The sequence below is a fragment of the Populus euphratica genome, unplaced genomic scaffold (genome assembly GCF_000495115.2).
Source record: "Populus euphratica unplaced genomic scaffold, PopEup_1.0 scaffold1.1, whole genome shotgun sequence".
NCBI classification, from domain to species: Eukaryota; Viridiplantae; Streptophyta; class Magnoliopsida; order Malpighiales; family Salicaceae; genus Populus; species Populus euphratica.
This window is the reverse complement of record NW_011499845.1, coordinates 2,304,772-2,320,801: the sequence shown is the minus strand read 5'-3', so window position 1 is coordinate 2,320,801 and position 16,030 is coordinate 2,304,772. Positions and strand designations below refer to the sequence as shown.

Sequence of the window (16,030 nt, the reverse complement as noted above, 5' to 3'; positions counted from 1 at the left end):
GTTAACCATCAAAACTAGAGTCCCTGACATATGGATTAAACTCTAATTTTTTATTTATTTTCCAATGTCTAGCTGATACAACATAATCACCACAAAACCAAACAACATCGTATTACAAGCAACAGCAAAGCAAAAACATTAGTATTGCACTTCTAATCTGCTTGTAAGAAGAAAGGAATACATATAGAGCCCGGATGGAGGGGATGTCACCATTGAGGCTACTGAAAACAGCAATAGTCTACACACATCTGTAACGATGGACAGGGACAGTTTTCCAGGCAGTTCTTATTATATGCGAAGAAACAGACAGTAAGCAAAACGAGATCACAACAGATTTACCATTTTTGCGTTTTATCGTCCGCTTCCTCTTACTTCTCCTGAAGACGCCTCAGAGAGCAGCAGCACTGGACGGCGGCAGTAGATGTGTGTCCGGGTGAAATGCTTCTAAACCCTAGTTTTATCTTTTTTTCATTTCCATACGTACCCCCGCTCGTTTTTGTTTTTTCCATTTTGTCCGTGATTTTTCTGTACTCGTGTATGGGCCTACATCACTTTATCAAGCTCTTTTGCTCACTAGGCCCATGAATACGCCGATGTTGGATCGAGGCCCGTGGTGTTAAATACACTGAAACAATTCTAGTTGATGCATTTTAGGGGAAACGAATCCATCAAAATTGTTTCTCGCTAAATACAATTAATATTTTATTTTATAATCTTGATTTTTTGGAAGAAATTAGTTGAGGTCATTTTCTTGATACCTTTAACACGAAACACGACGTCAAGTCGCTTAAAGATGCGAAGTCCAAGATTGAGAAATCCTCGAGCGTAGAGTGTACAGAAAAAGCCGAGGATGATCCGTGCTGTGCTCCTATCAAATTACCGGTACAGATGCTTGATGCTACTGTGAAGGTTTAAATCAAGGAGATTCGAGGAAAATAAGTTTCATAGATAATAAATTAAATTTTAATATTAATCAAATACATTGTATATACAATTTGTTTTAAAAATAAAAACTATTCCATAAACAAACATCTTTTTAATATGAAAATCATGAGTTTTTACTAAGAAAAAAAATACTATATACAAAAAACTAGAGCACTAGGCTTGTTGTGCATTTGACATTGTAATAACATTTGATTTTTTAAAGTAATTTTTATTTAAAAATATATTAAAATAATAAATATTTTTATTTTTTAAATTTTACTTTTGTAACTAATATGTAAAAAAAAAAAATTAAAATAAAATTATTAAAACGACGAACAAGGTTCTAATCACCTGTTTTCACGATCTGATCTTCCATGTCTGATTGAAATCCTTTCAAAATCATAAAAAAATGATTTTTTTCGCTCGCTTGAAGTTTCAGGCATTGAACTTCTAAGATGGGTTTTGCATTCCCTGTAGTTGATCGCGAACAAGGTGCTGCTGATACACTACTTTTGCGAACGAGGGTGAATTCTGTCACAAATATGTCAGCGGAAGTGGTGGCGTCTGTCTGTCTCGATCGGGTGATGTGTGTATTCCCTTTTTTTTTTTGTTTTTGTTTTACAAATACATATATAATCTATGAAAAATGGATCTTCATTTAATAACTAGGTATTCATGAACTGTGAACATTTGTTGCTTTGCTATCACGACAAAACACGGCATTTAGTGCCTGCCACATGACACTTGTAAAAAGGAAAATGATAAAAATTATTTATTTATGTAACAATGGTCAGTTCAAGTTATTTTATAATTAACTGGATTTCATTTTAGTTTTCAGAGCTATGTGATATATTATGTATATATTAATGGATTCATAGCATCATCCAGTGCTGTTTTAACCGCCGCCGCCTCCTCTTCACTGCCGCGACTGCCGTACCATCATCACCACCACCGTTCCAACAACCTCCTCCCCTTCATCCCCGTACCCTCATCTTACTACTCACATCAACATTTACTAGATATTGTGAAATACTAAACTTATACGTGGAATGTTTTATTGTAAAATATTTCACATTCATGCCAAACAAGCATCCCGCTTTGTATATTTTTACATCTATCAATACACAACTATATTAAAAACAGTGACAGGTGATAATTGGATTTCTATTCCAGAGCTGGTAAGTATAAAAATCAATCAATGCCGATGGATTGATGACAATTCCGAGTTTCAGAAAATTAACAATGTCTGAATAAGAAAGGAATCTAGTACCTTCATGATCACCGGTCTCAATTTTATATCTCACCGTGGGAATGGTCATCCTCCGGAGATTGGAATGAATTCGTTTCACGATCATAGAAAGGGTGGCTACATTCGAGCAACGAAAAAGGCGAGTAAGATCTCTGATTTCCTTATAAGCAAAGGCAGATTCATTGCACATAATACATACCTAAAACCCCCCGTGCTTGATTTTCACCAGAACCCTGTCCATCTTCATCATGGCCACCACGAGGTAGACTTTCTATTACAATTCTCTTTGCCCGCCAAAGCTGAAGAAGATACAGTGGCTGCTCGCAACACACCAACCCCAACAATCCATGGTCGTTCAGGAAGTCCATCACGAGCAACGAAGTTGTGTCTACAGAGCTTGCACTTCCTCGTGGCGAAATGCTCGAACATGTTTTCAGGTATCGGACCGTGGACATGGACAATCATGTAGTTACACAGATGACATGCCCAGAAAGGAATGCCATTAATTGACGTGATTTTGTTTTCTTTCCTTTTTCTTCTTACAATTTAATTTTCAAATAGACTTGCCGCGTATCATCATCCTGGTTAATGTTCGTATATTCAAAGCCTCATGACTGTTTATGAAGTAAAACTAATAGAAATCCAATAGTTTAGAAGTAGATCATCTGTGACTGACGGAATCGTAGATGTGATATTCAACATATAAGCTGTGCATTAAATTGTAAGATTGTAAAATCCCAAGCGGTGATTACGAGGGGGAGCATAATAATGGGAAAAATACAACTGGATTAACCTAAAGAGACGTGTGCATGCATATCCAAAACACCAAAACGTCGCAAAAGAGCGAATTCCGGGCAGCAGCAGACGGTAGAGAGTAGAGAGAGACAGAGACACGTAATGTATGAGCCACGAGGTCCATGACCAAACCACTGCCACTACTTAACTAGGTAACCAAAACAACACACGCGAAGCCAGCCACTCGCTTAATATACGGGTCTGCTTGAAAAATTTCCCACAAGTAAGCAAAAATTCAATTTTCATTGAAGTAACCCCTTTTTTTAATTTTTAATTTCCTGCACTCCTTTTTTTTAATTTTCTTTTGGGGGTCTGCTATACTCTGCAGTACACTGATTGGCTGGCACCTTCTCTGAGAAGTTACCTCCTCGCATAGGCAACCAAACCAGAAAAGCATCACTCCTCACTCACTCACTTACTGCCGCAACCCTTTCCTCTTAAGTTTTCTCTATATAACACCCACTTGGAGAATTGCAATCGCAATGCATTGCATTGCTAACTCACTGTTTTTCTGTCTCTATAGTCTCTCTATTTAGTATTTACTTGAAGCGATCATCTGGCTTCTCCTTCTTAATCAGCTGGTAAGTGAGCCAGAGAGTTGAGTTTTATGTTTTTTTTTTAATTATTATTACTGATTGGGTTTTGGTCCTCCTTACTTCTTGTTTAGTCATTTTGTTTGGATTTTCATCTCGATCATGTTTTTTTTTAAGAGACGGGTTCTCTTTTTAATCAATTTTTGTTGCCTTCTGAGTTGCATTGAGCAGTGATGGAGCCTGTTAGCATGGATATAGATACCACCCAGCAACTCCCTGCGGATCCTCTCCCATTTGCTAGAAGGTGATTCCTTGATTTCTTCCTCCCCACTGTTTGGTTGTTTAGAGAACGTCTCAAATGAGGGGGGGGGTGTTTGCGTTTTGTTTTCTTCAAACAATGAACGGGTCACTGGTTATTCTTTTATATGCAGTTTGTGATTTCTATACAGAGATTCTGTTTTTTCTTTTTTTAATGATTTTTTGTGTTGGGTTACATTTTCTTTTAACAGTTATCAATTGGAGGCTTTGGAGAAGGCGCTAAAGCATAACACAATTGTGTTTTTGGAGACTGGTTCTGGAAAGACTTTGATCGCCATCATGCTACTTCGCAGTTACGCTTATCTTCTTCGCAAGCCTTCACATTTTATTGCTGTTTTCCTGGTTCCTCAAGTCGTTCTGGTTCGCCAAGTATGCCACTTTACACTCCTTTTCTCTTCTGCATATGTGTGCCTATGTTTTGGGAATTTATGTTAATCTATTTACTCAGCGACAGTATAACAATTCAAATTACAGGTTTCGTTTCACTGCTGCTGAAATTTATAATAATTGGACTAAATATTGGAGATGTTAGGAGTTGCTGGTGAAGATGGGATGTGTCTGTAACCTTCCGGGTCAAATGCAACATACCTTATGTATCTACTATGGAGCTTTTTAAATACAGGAGATGTGTTTGGAAATGCTAGATATTGTTGCTAAATCTAAATTTGAAAAATATTCTATTTCGCAGTCAAACTTTAGTAATGTAATGAACTTGCGGGTTTTTCAAGTAAAAACTTCATGTGCAGTCTCAACTATTTTTTTAAGTTACAAAATGCAATTATAGAAACTTAGCAAATTGGTATTAAAGCCAGAGTTCCATCAAATGCTTAAAAACGCCAGAGTAATGCAATGAAATTTGCAGGTTTTTTTGGATACTAGAGTAAACATTTTGTGTGTTGTACTTTCCTTTTGAATTACATAATGAAATTTTAGAAAGTTAGTGAATTGAGATTGAAGCCAGAGTTTCACCAATATTTAAAAAAGAAGACAATGAATGGGGTTTCCTGCACAAGTTTAATGTTAATTCTAAATTTTGAGGTGGTTAGATGCAAATACTGAAGGTGAAATTCAGAAATGTGACTTTATTTTTCTTTTATATTGCTGTTGTTCTCCATGATTACTAGCAAGCTGGAGCTGTGGAAATGCATACTGATTTGAAAGTGGGCATGTACTGGGGAGAAAGGGGAGTTGACTTCTGGAATGCTGCTACATGGAAGAAGGAAATAGAAAAACATGAGGTAAGTGAGCTGGAAGCTGCTTCATTGACTATTCGTCTTTTTCTTTATTCCTGTTTTTATCTGTAATCATTTACATCTGATAGTCTCATGTCTGTTCTGTTCAAGTTTTGAGCTTCACCTTTGGTCTTCAACAATGAAAACCAACGTCAAAAGGCACAAAATAGTGAAGAAAAAAAATCTGTTTACAGTGGTCGTTGATTTGCATGCTAGTGGTGCTGGTGGTTGATGTGGTTTGTCCTTTCTTTAATCATAGCAGAGTATGATTTTGATGTAATTTTGTTTTCTGGTTTTTGAAAGCTTTTATTTTTCATTTCTTGTTTTAGTGACCTTTTTTTTCTTGTTTGTCCAGTGTTGTTACTTCTAAACCTGAGATATTTTGATGAAGTGTGCCCTCAACTGGCTTTTTTATTTTTACTTTTTGGAATCATATCTTGCGTTCTGGTTCTTCTTTGATAAAATCAAGCAGAAGCGTTCCCTTTGAGGAACTGCATAACATGTTGATATTTGCTGACATAAAATTAATTAACCTTTGAGAACTTCATTTTGAGCTGTTTGTCAGTTTGCTGCTTACCCATTTCTTTAATTTTCTTCACAATGATTCTCTTCCTTATGGTGGCAGATTTATGCAGTTTGCCAATGTTACCAGCTTATTTTCTTACACAATGGACATTGATTATTTGATTGATATGTACAGGTGCTTGTTATGACACCTCAAATTTTGCTTAATGGCTTGAGGCATAGCTTTTTCAAGCTAGACTTGATCAAGGTGATGATTGTTGATGAATGTCATCATACCAGGGGCAAGCACCCCTATGCAAGCATCATGACAGTGAGCTATCTCTCTCCCCTTTGTTTTACAACTCTCATCATCTTTTTATTCTTTTGCCTCCTAATGATTTACTTTTGATTTATGGAAACAACAGTTGATGTGATTTCTCAGGGAGATTTATGTTTCTTTCTTTCTTTCTTTCTTTCTTTCTTTTTGTTATTTTGTTATGAGAAATCAACCCTGCTCAATTAGACTTTCAAGCAGCGTTTGCTTGTCCATATTATGAAATAAGATATTTTTTCATGTAAATTTTTAACTCAATTTTTTTAATTACTGATTGAATTGTTTTGACACTCTCAAAATAAGGGAACTCATGGTAGCATGTATCTTGCTTATGGTGAAGATCTTTTTGCATTTGATAGCAGAAATGTGCAATATTGTCAGATTTGATAAATTAGATACATACACAAATTCTTAAGCATCTGTATAAATTCTACTGGTTGCTTCAAGAACCAAAAAAATTTTCTTTCTTAGTTATTGTTAAGAAAGTTCTATGTTCAAATAAATACGAATAGATTTAAGGAAAACTCACCTGCTTACTGATATGTTGGGTGCCTGTCCCAAGGGCAGTTTTGTTGGACGCAAAATGCTGTTTTTCTTTTAAGTGTCATACGTTACTTATAAAACTCATATGTATGAAGTTACCATTATATGTTCACTTAGAGCCATGAATGATTCTGCATGGAGTCCATGTTGCATGGTGAATTTTCTGATAACTTTGAATGATCTGCAGGAGTTCTTTCATTGTGAGTTAAAGTCTGGTCACCATGATCTTCCTAGGATTTTTGGGATGACCGCTTCTCCCATAAAGTCAAAGGGTATGCTTTGGAAGTAGATCATAATGTTTGCTTGATACTCACATTTTACAATCTTCCTAAATTTATATAAGATTGAACCCTTTTTTTTTGCGTTGTGATAAAGGTGCAAGCTCAGAATTATACTACTGGCAGCAGATTCGTGAACTTGAGGATATTATGAATTCAAAGGTTGCTTCTCACTTCTGGTTAAAAATATTTACCTAGGTTTCTTTCTATTTGCTTTTTAGCCATAATAAGCGATGGATTATTAGATCTGAAATCCAAATTCATTTTTAATGAGTCATTTTACATGCCTGTTCAAAACTTGTATCCTCGTATAGCTATTGAAAATATTCATTATAAACAAGTTTTGCATCAGATAGTGGTTGACGATTAACTGGTCATGGCCACTGACACATTTGAGTGTAAAGTAGTGATGTTTTAATAAGCTTTATAAGGAATTCACTTAGTTCCACAATTCTTTTTATAATAAAAGTCCTACTCTTGATGCTTTCGTGCATTTGTTGTGGTGTTTTCTCTTGGTGCACTTTGTTCACTAGGGTGAAACATCCAAATGACGCATCATATTATCAATTCTTTGGCATCCTCCTTCATTTGACAATCATTTATTTTTTTGTTTTATTTTTTCCTGTACAAATTTTATTTTCAGCACTGATAATCTTTTATTTGGATAATGAATTGATTGTTCATATTCTTATTTGATTTTTTCGTGTAGCTTTTATCTCCTTTTGCTTTTGGGTCCCTTCTGCAAGATGAAGATGACCCACATGGCACATTTCAAATGCACTCAACTAATATCCATGTTATTTCCCATTCCTTGCTCAAAAGTTTTTGAAAATTGTATCCCGGGTACACATCAAATGGTTCGTTACATGTTGCTGGCTCTGAAAGAGCAGGAGGGGACCCCATAACCTACCATTTGATAGAGAAAACCCATGGACTTTGCCTTCTTCTTTTTTTTTTGGGGTATATATTTGGGCTCACAGGAAATTTAAGAACACTTATGTGGCTTTAGCTTCAGCTTCTTAGCATGGGTGATGTAGAACTGCATTCCTACGAGTTCTGCACATAAACTTCAAGTCATTACTGGATTTAATTGTTCTTTCATTTGATTGCTATGTTCCATATCACTCCGTTCATGTGTTTTTTCTATTCTTCAATAATTTGCTTATGATACCACCTTTGAAATATATGAACACTTACGTATCTCTTGCTTCTTAGCATCGGTGATGGAGAACTGCATTCATACATTTTCTGCACATAAACTTCAAGTCATTACTATATTTGGTTGTGCTTTCATTTGATTTCTATGTTCCATACCACTCTGTTCTTGTCTGTTTTCTATTCTTCAATAATTTGTTTATGATACCACCTTTGAAATATAAGAACACAAAAGTAGCTTTAGCTTCTTAGCACGGGTGATATAGAACTGCAGTCATACGTGCTCTGCTCATAGACGTAGTTGTTACTAGATTTGGTTGTTCATTTATTTAATTGTTATGTTCCATATATGAATACTTATGCAGCCTTAGCTTCTTAGCATGGTTGATATAGAACTGCATTCATATGTGTTCTGCACATAGACTTAGTTGTTACTAGATTTGTTTGTTCTTTTATTTGATTGTTATGACGCAGCTTTAGCTTCTTAGCGTGGGTGATATAGAACTGCATTCATATGTGTTCTGCACATAGACGTAGTCTTTACTAGATTTGGTTGTTCTTTTATTTGATTGTTATGTTCCATACATGAATACTTACGCAGCTTTAGCTTCTTAGCATGGGTGATATAGAACTGCATTCATATGTGTTCTGCACGTAGACTTCGTCGTTACCAGATTTGGCTGTTCTTTTATTTGATTGTTATGTTCAATTATCGCCCTGCAAGATTTGGTTGCCCTTTTATTTGACTGTTATGTTCCATATCACTTTGTTCATGGATTTTTTTATTTATTATTATTCTTCATTAATTTGTTTATGGTACCACTTTCTTGTATTGAAGATATATACATGTGTTAGCGAGTCTGCGCTTGCTGAATTTATACCATTCTCAACCCCAAAGTTCTTATTTTATGAGCACATGAAGATCCCTGATGGTATATTTGCTTATTTACTTGAAGAATTGGGGAATTTAAGAGCAAAGGTGTGTACTTTCTTTATTTCAAGTTTGGAATGGATGCCAGTGGCTTCTATGATTTTATTGGTAGTCCATTTACTGCTTTTTCAGCATGAACACATGCTCGAGCAATTGGATCTCAATGAGTCTGCAGCAGTATCTATACGCAATAAAATATCAAAAGTACATTCAGCTTTGATGTTTTGTTTGGAGGAACTTGGTGTTTGGTTGGCTTTTCAGGTATTTGTCTAGTCTGGATTCTTGCACCTGCTCTGCTTGTCATTGCAATGGTATCTGTGTAGTTGACATGGTTTAATGTACGTTGATGAAACAGGCTGCACAGTTCTTATCACACTGTGATACTGATGGTGACTTTATTTCAGGGGGTAAATTAGATGTGTCCGGTGAGACCATTGTTAAAAACTTTTGCCAAGATGCCTCGTTGGCAATTTCTAATTGCTTTTCAGATGGTACCTTTTCTATCTTGGTGAAAGAATTTGTGGAGACACGAACTTGTGATTCTGTTCTTAGTTTTCTATCATTTTCTTTTTCTCTATTGTATTGAACATTTAGGTCAGGAATGCTCCATTGGGGATAACATTAAGGCTCATTTGGGTGCTGGGCTTTTAACCTCGAAGATTCTCTGCCTTGTTGAGTCACTTCTTCAGTACAGGTTGGCGCATAACTATATATACATCCTCATTTTCTATCATCAGATATATTTGGGCAGCTGAATCCATCGTAATAATGTCTATAGTTCTGACAGAAGATTGATAATGATTTTATTCTCTGAAGTCTACTGGAAATGCTATAATATGCATATAAAAGATTGAAACAAGTGCAAAGTTGCACTTTGTGGTTTGAGTCTTTACTGAGTTTATACAAGAGCTAGTTCTGTTCTGTTGATCTTCTGCTCTTTAATAGTTAAACTAAATGCCCATGAGATAATTTGACTGCACGAGTTGACTACTTTATTAAACTGTCATATTTATACAACATATATGTATACAACATGTTTTGAATAAATAAAGTTTTATGTTACTATTTTGGTCATTTTTATACCAGCTTGTGGTGATGTGTTTTTTTTTTTTCCCATGTATTTAATTACAGGGATTTAAAGGAAATAAGATGTATACTTTTTGTGGAAAGGGTCATTACTGCCGTTGTCCTTGAATCTCTATTGAGTAAGTTGCTTCCTAAACATGGCAGCTGGAAGACTAAATACATTGCAGGAAATAATTCAGGGTTGCAATCCCAGACACGCAAAATTCAAAATGAAATTGTGGAAGAATTTCGTAAAGGCATGGTATATAATTTTCCTACTTGGATCCACAATATTGTATTCATTATATTGTCTGAAAATGAGCAAATGGCATACTTCTAGGTGAACATCATCGTTGCAACATCAATTCTTGAGGAAGGATTAGATGTGCAAAGTTGCAACTTGGTGATTAGATTTGACCCTTCTGCCACTGTCAGCAGCTTTATACAGTCCCGAGGTCGTGCTAGGATGCAGAATTCTGACTACTTGTTAATGGTGAAAAGGTAGTGTCCCAGTAACTCTTATTACACCTATCACCAATGAGGACTACTTGTAAACGGATTCGTTTGTACATTTTACTGTGAGTTTATGTGATCATTAGTGTTTGATCACTTTCACTTATATTTTGATAACCATAGAGGGGATTTTTCTACACATGCTCGACTAGAGAACTATCTGGCCAGTGGTGACATAATGCGAAGGGAGTCTCTACGCCATGCATCCATTCCTTGTTCACCTTTGCTGGGTGAGTTGGATGATGAGTTTTATCGTGTTGAGGGCACCGGGGCAGTTGTCAATCTTTCTTCAAGTGTTAGTTTGATATACTTTTATTGCTCATGTCTTCCTTCTGATGGGTTAGTCATCTGTACTCTTAATTGTGAAAATACAGCTAAGCTCGTAATAATTTATTTTCAGATGAGCTGGTCACAAGCTTGTACCAAACCATGGCTTATCCTCTCTCCCTTTGTTTTTTGGGGTGGGGTGTTATGATTTCTGTAGGTATTTTAAACCAGCTCCCAGGTGTATTATAGACAAGGAGACAATGACTTGTAGATTACATCTTCCAAAAAGCTCTCCTGTACAAACTATTTGTGTGCAGGGAAATATTAAAACTTTGAAGCAGAAGGCATGCCTTGAAGCATGCAAGAAACTCCATGTTTCTGGTGCTTTAACAGACAATCTTGTTCCTGATATTGTTATGGAAGAAGCTGTTGCTGAAGACGTTGGTAATTGCTATTTGCAATCTTTCCATTATTGGTTTGGGTGTTTTACACTTTCAGAGTACTATATATACTGTTTAGTAAACCATCTTTTCCCGTTCCCTTTCTATATTTTAATCTTTGTAATTGTTTATTGAATAGGGAATGAGAGGTATGATGATGAACAACCCATTTATTGGCCACCTGAGCTGGTCAGTCAAGGTCCACGAAATTTGAAGACGAAGTACTACTGCTACTTAATTGAGTTGAATCAGAACTTTGCTTATGATATTCCTGTCCATGACGTGGTGCTTGTCATGAGGACTGAACTTGAATCTGATGTCATAAGGAGCATGGGTTTTGATTTAGAAGCTGAGAGAGGCTTATTGACAGTGAACTTGAGGTATATTGGAGATATTGATCTTGAACGAGTGCTGGTATGTCTTCTAGTTTTCTTATTTTCTTGTCATAGGTGTAATATGTGATGGAAAAATTATATAACGTATTGTATTTTCCACTGTTCTGTTTTTTGTTTGGTTGTCAGGTCCTCTTATGTAGGAGGTTTCAGATTACTCTTTTCAAAGTTCTTTTGGATCATAGTGTAAATAAATTGAAAGAAGTCTTGGAAGGATTAGACTTAGGGTCAGGTTTCGAGATAGACTATTTTCTACTTCCTGCTTTCAGGTCATGCCCACAACCTTCCATCAACTGGACACCTATTAGTTCTGTGTTGTTCTCATATAAAAATGACCACTTCAACTGTTCTCGGAATGGCAATGCTCATGTTGTCCAAACCAAATGCGGTCCAGTTTGCGCATGTGTGCTTCAGAATTCTTTGGTCTGCACCCCCCACAATGGTAACATCTATTGCATCACGGGTGTTTTTGAGGATTTGAATGGAAACTCGCTTTTAAAGATGGGAGATGGAGGGGCTATCACTTACAAAGAGTACTTTGCAAAGCGGTAGTGCTCTTTTATTATCCACTTACATCATGCTATTTTAATTTTGCTGTTATTTTTATGTCACATATATTGTATTTTTGTAGCCCAATGAGTGACCTGAAGCTCGCACTTGATTGCAGGCATGGCATCCAATTGCTTTTCAATCAAGAACCATTACTTAAAGGGAAACACATTTTTCAAGTGCACAATTTTCTTAACAGATGCAGAAAACAAAAGGAGAAAGGTCTTGATTTTTTTTTTTTTTTGTCTTACCATGTTATGGGCAAAGTGCATGTGATTAATTTGTGGTATGGGATGGGGTATTCATTCAGATTGATTTGTGGTATGTAGGCTTGGTCCATTTATTTGGATTGTGTATGTTGTGACTACTTGCCTGCTTCCTTTATCACATGAATACTATGGTATCACAATAAGAAATTGCCAGCCTTTGCTTCTTTTTTTCTTCTTCTGAAGAATGTAAAATTAATAGAAACAACACTCACTTAAAATATTTTTTAGCTAAAGAATATTCTGTCAATTTAACACAGAAGTAGGCTAGTGTAATGAATTAATAAAACCGGGACAACTGATAACCAGCATTTAACTGGGCTAAAATAAAATATGTTGGGCTAGTCATGCATTCTTAGGTAATCTAGAAATTTTCAAAATCTGGTCCTATCTATCTTTTGTTTTTCATTTAACTAAATAAATCAAGAGGAAGTTGGTTCACCAGTTTAGGCTATCTGGATATGGCATCAAGACCTCTTTTTTTTTTCAGTTTTTTCCATAATGTTCAATAATTATTCTGTAGTTACATTATTGATGATATTTGTTTTTTGGGCTACAGAATCGAAGAATACACATGTAGAGTTGCCTCCTGAACTTTGTGAAATAATTTTATCTCCAATATCAATCAGTACTCTTTATTCTTATACATTTATCCCATCAATAATGCATCGACTAGAGTCCCTGCTTATTGCTGTCAACTTAAAGAAGATGCATTCAGATCATTATCTGCAAAATGTTAATATTCCATCCATGAAGGTAATTTATTTTTCCAAACCTTGACTCTGCTGATGCAAAATGTTTTTTTGGACTTGCATTAACCAAACTTTATTTTATGGTAGGTATTGGAAGCAATTACTACAAATAAATGCCAAGAGAATTTTAATTTGGAATCATTAGAAACTCTAGGAGATTCTTTTCTTAAATATGCTACAAGCCAGCAGCTATTTAAAATTTATCAAAATCATCACGAGGGCCTTCTTAGTTTTAAGAAGGACAAAATTATTTCTAATGCTGCACTTTGCAGAAGAGGATGTAACCACAAACTTCAGGTAGTCATTCCTTTAGAAAGAAAAGTTCATTGTGTTTGCTTTACCAATATAAAATATTTAGTGCTGAGAATAAATATCACATGTTTCATTTGATTGAACTGTAGGGATTTATCCGCGATGAATCTTTCAATCCAAAACTCTGGATAATTCCAGGTGGCAAGTTGGGTAGTGACTTTCTAGGCGAGGAGCCACTTTCTGAGGGCAGGAAAATTTACATTAAAGGAAGAAGAAAGGTAAAAAGTAAAACAATTGCTGATGTTGTTGAGGCACTCATTGGTGCATACCTCAGTACAGGCGGTGAAGTGACGGCCTTACTATTTATGGATTGGATTGGTATAAAGGTGGATTTCATGAATACACCATATGAGAGGCACATCCAATTGCAGGCAGAGAAGTTTGTTAATGTCCGCTACTTAGAATCACTGTTAAACTATTCATTCAATGACCCTTCTCTCTTAGTAGAAGCATTGACCCATGGTTCTTACCTGCTTCCTGAGATCCCAAGGTGTTAACAGGTAAATTTATCCACAACTTGATAACATTTATGCTGTTTATGAAAATATCGGTGATGCAACACTACAAAACACACACATACACAGGCATTTTCTCTTTCCAAAGGTGGCTTTAGTTTCTGTAATCCTTTTTGTAAATGCTGGTTTGTGGTGATCCTCACTTCAACATGATCAACTGCTGTTCAGCGACTGGAATTTCTTGGAGACTCAGTGCTGGATTATCTCATCACTTTGCATATGTACAAGGAATATCCTGGGATGTCACCAGGACTGTTGACTGACTTGAGGTCTGCTTCTGTAAACAATGACTGTTATGCACAATCTGCTGTTAAGGTAGGCTTGGACAGACACATTCTTCATGCCTCTCATGACCTTCACAAGCATATCGTCGCCACTGTAAAAAAATTTCAGGAATTTTCTTTAGAATCAACTTTTGGATGGGAATCTGAGACAGCTTTTCCCAAGGTTAGTGCTAAACACATTTAAGTGAAATACGTTTCCTGCAAAATTCTTTGGTTTTGTTTTTTGCTCTATATGTATTGTTGATTATGTTATTTGAGCACAAATGTGGAGAGTGGACAAGTGAGTTTCCTTGACGAAGCCTAAATGTAGTTCACTTGTGCCCATGATTTACTGATCAGTTAATGCTTACATCATCTTGACTTGTTAACAAGTGAAATCGAGGAAGATGCCTGGCATGGACGAACCCCCACCTGCCTATGTTTGGAAACTTTGTCTGATTATGTAACTACTAGTTTAGTTATTTTTTTACATTCAGAATTCAGCGTTATTACTCTATTCAAGAATGAAAAAAAAAAACGAGCAGCTAAAAAAATTAAAGCTTTGGTTTCACCTTTTCACCTAAATCCCAACAGGTACTTGGAGATGTTATAGAGTCGTTAGCTGGGGCTATTCTTGTAGATTCAGGATACAAGAAGGAGGTAGTCTTTGAAAGTATAAGGCCACTTTTGGAGCCTTTAATTACTCCCGAGACATTGAGATTGCAACCTGTTAGGGAATTGAATGAATTATGTCAGAGGCAACACTTTGATTACAAGAAGCCCATTGTTTCTCGGAACGGCAGGAATGCTTCTGTTACAATAGAGGTTGAAGCTAATGGTCTCATATTTAAACATACAGCTACAGTTGCAGATAAAAAGACAGCCCAAAAACTAGCTTCAAAAGAAGTCTTGAAGGCCCTGAAGCAAAGTAATTTTGCGACTAGTACCGCGAGCAAAGTTGAGTAAATCTTGTGTGCTTTGGAAATTTTGAAGTTCGAATCAAGCTGGATATCTGCATTGGTATGGCTGAAGGATTTTGTATATTTTATGTTAGCAAAAGTTGATGCATGTAGAAATTAAAGTAAAACGCTTTACGAAGAGATTTTCGAGTGATGCATGGTGCCTTGTCTCGTCATGAAAGTAACTTGGAGAAACATTGCATTAATGCTATTTCTATTTCAAAGTATTTTGGTATTTGTATAGCCCTTTGTGTTCATGTTCATAATGTATACTGGTATCCAAAGTGAATAGTTGTGCTGGAAGCCATTGTGGGTCGTGCTTTGGAAGATGCTATGGCACTGGACTTGTTTGCTTGTTTTTTGTATTTATTTTCCGTAAACTCGCATCAATCTATCGTATGATTTCATGGATGATAATTAAAGGAATTTTGTTTTCTTTTTTATGTAAATCTTCATATGTTCCATCTGTATTTCTCCGAATCAGCATGCGGGTTGAGCTCTTGTGGATCCAGTGCTCTATCTTTTTCTCTCCTTTTCCGGTGCAACTGAGTGGGGAAAAGAGAATAGGAGATGACAAAAAAAATAGACCCGACCGAGTCTCCCTGGAGGTGAAGACTCGAAATAGGAGGATGATGCAATGCTTGAGTCGACAGAGCGAAGGTGTGCAATCTGACAGCCATCTTCCGTTCTTGTTTTTTAATAATTTTAATTTTTTAAAATTAAAAAAAAAAAATCAAGTCTATTGTTTCAGGTTGATGATTTTTAATGCATTGGGATTGTTCATTTTTTTTGGATAGTTTCATGGATTGTTTGCTTGTTCCTCATTTTCACATTATTTGAAAATATCTCAATTTATAAATAATTTGAGAGATAACAAGCAAAGAAAGATGTATGAAGATAATTTATAAATAATTTTAATTTATTCGATTATAAAAGCGATC

At 35.9% G+C, this 16,030-nt stretch overlaps 1 protein-coding gene and 1 long non-coding RNA gene across 2 annotated transcripts; one reads left to right on the top strand and one right to left on the bottom strand.

The window, feature by feature from the left end:
* Nucleotides 1-29: 29 nt before the first annotated feature.
* On the bottom strand, nt 30-466 carry LOC105112771 (uncharacterized). Its single transcript, XR_839827.1, has 2 exons — nt 340-466; nt 30-248 (listed from the first exon to the last, which is right to left on the bottom strand). It is a non-coding gene; the product is annotated as an uncharacterized LOC105112771 (long non-coding RNA).
* Nucleotides 467-3,221: 2,755 nt separating this feature from the next.
* LOC105112511 (endoribonuclease Dicer homolog 2-like) lies at nt 3,222-15,392 on the top strand. Its single transcript, XM_011008268.1, is given in 23 exon segments — nt 3,222-3,565; nt 3,685-3,805; nt 4,011-4,188; nt 4,944-5,057; nt 5,752-5,886; nt 6,620-6,704; nt 6,808-6,872; nt 8,704-8,844; nt 8,929-9,057; nt 9,152-9,287; nt 9,391-9,490; nt 9,928-10,123; nt 10,202-10,362; nt 10,498-10,713; nt 10,859-11,085; nt 11,221-11,495; nt 11,603-12,021; nt 12,141-12,244; nt 12,848-13,044; nt 13,128-13,337; nt 13,442-13,852; nt 14,036-14,314; nt 14,725-15,392. Coding segments are annotated over 22 exon segments (4,221 nt in total). The 5' UTR covers nt 3,222-3,565; nt 3,685-3,734; the 3' UTR covers nt 15,097-15,392.
* Nucleotides 15,393-16,030: the final 638 nt, after the last annotated feature.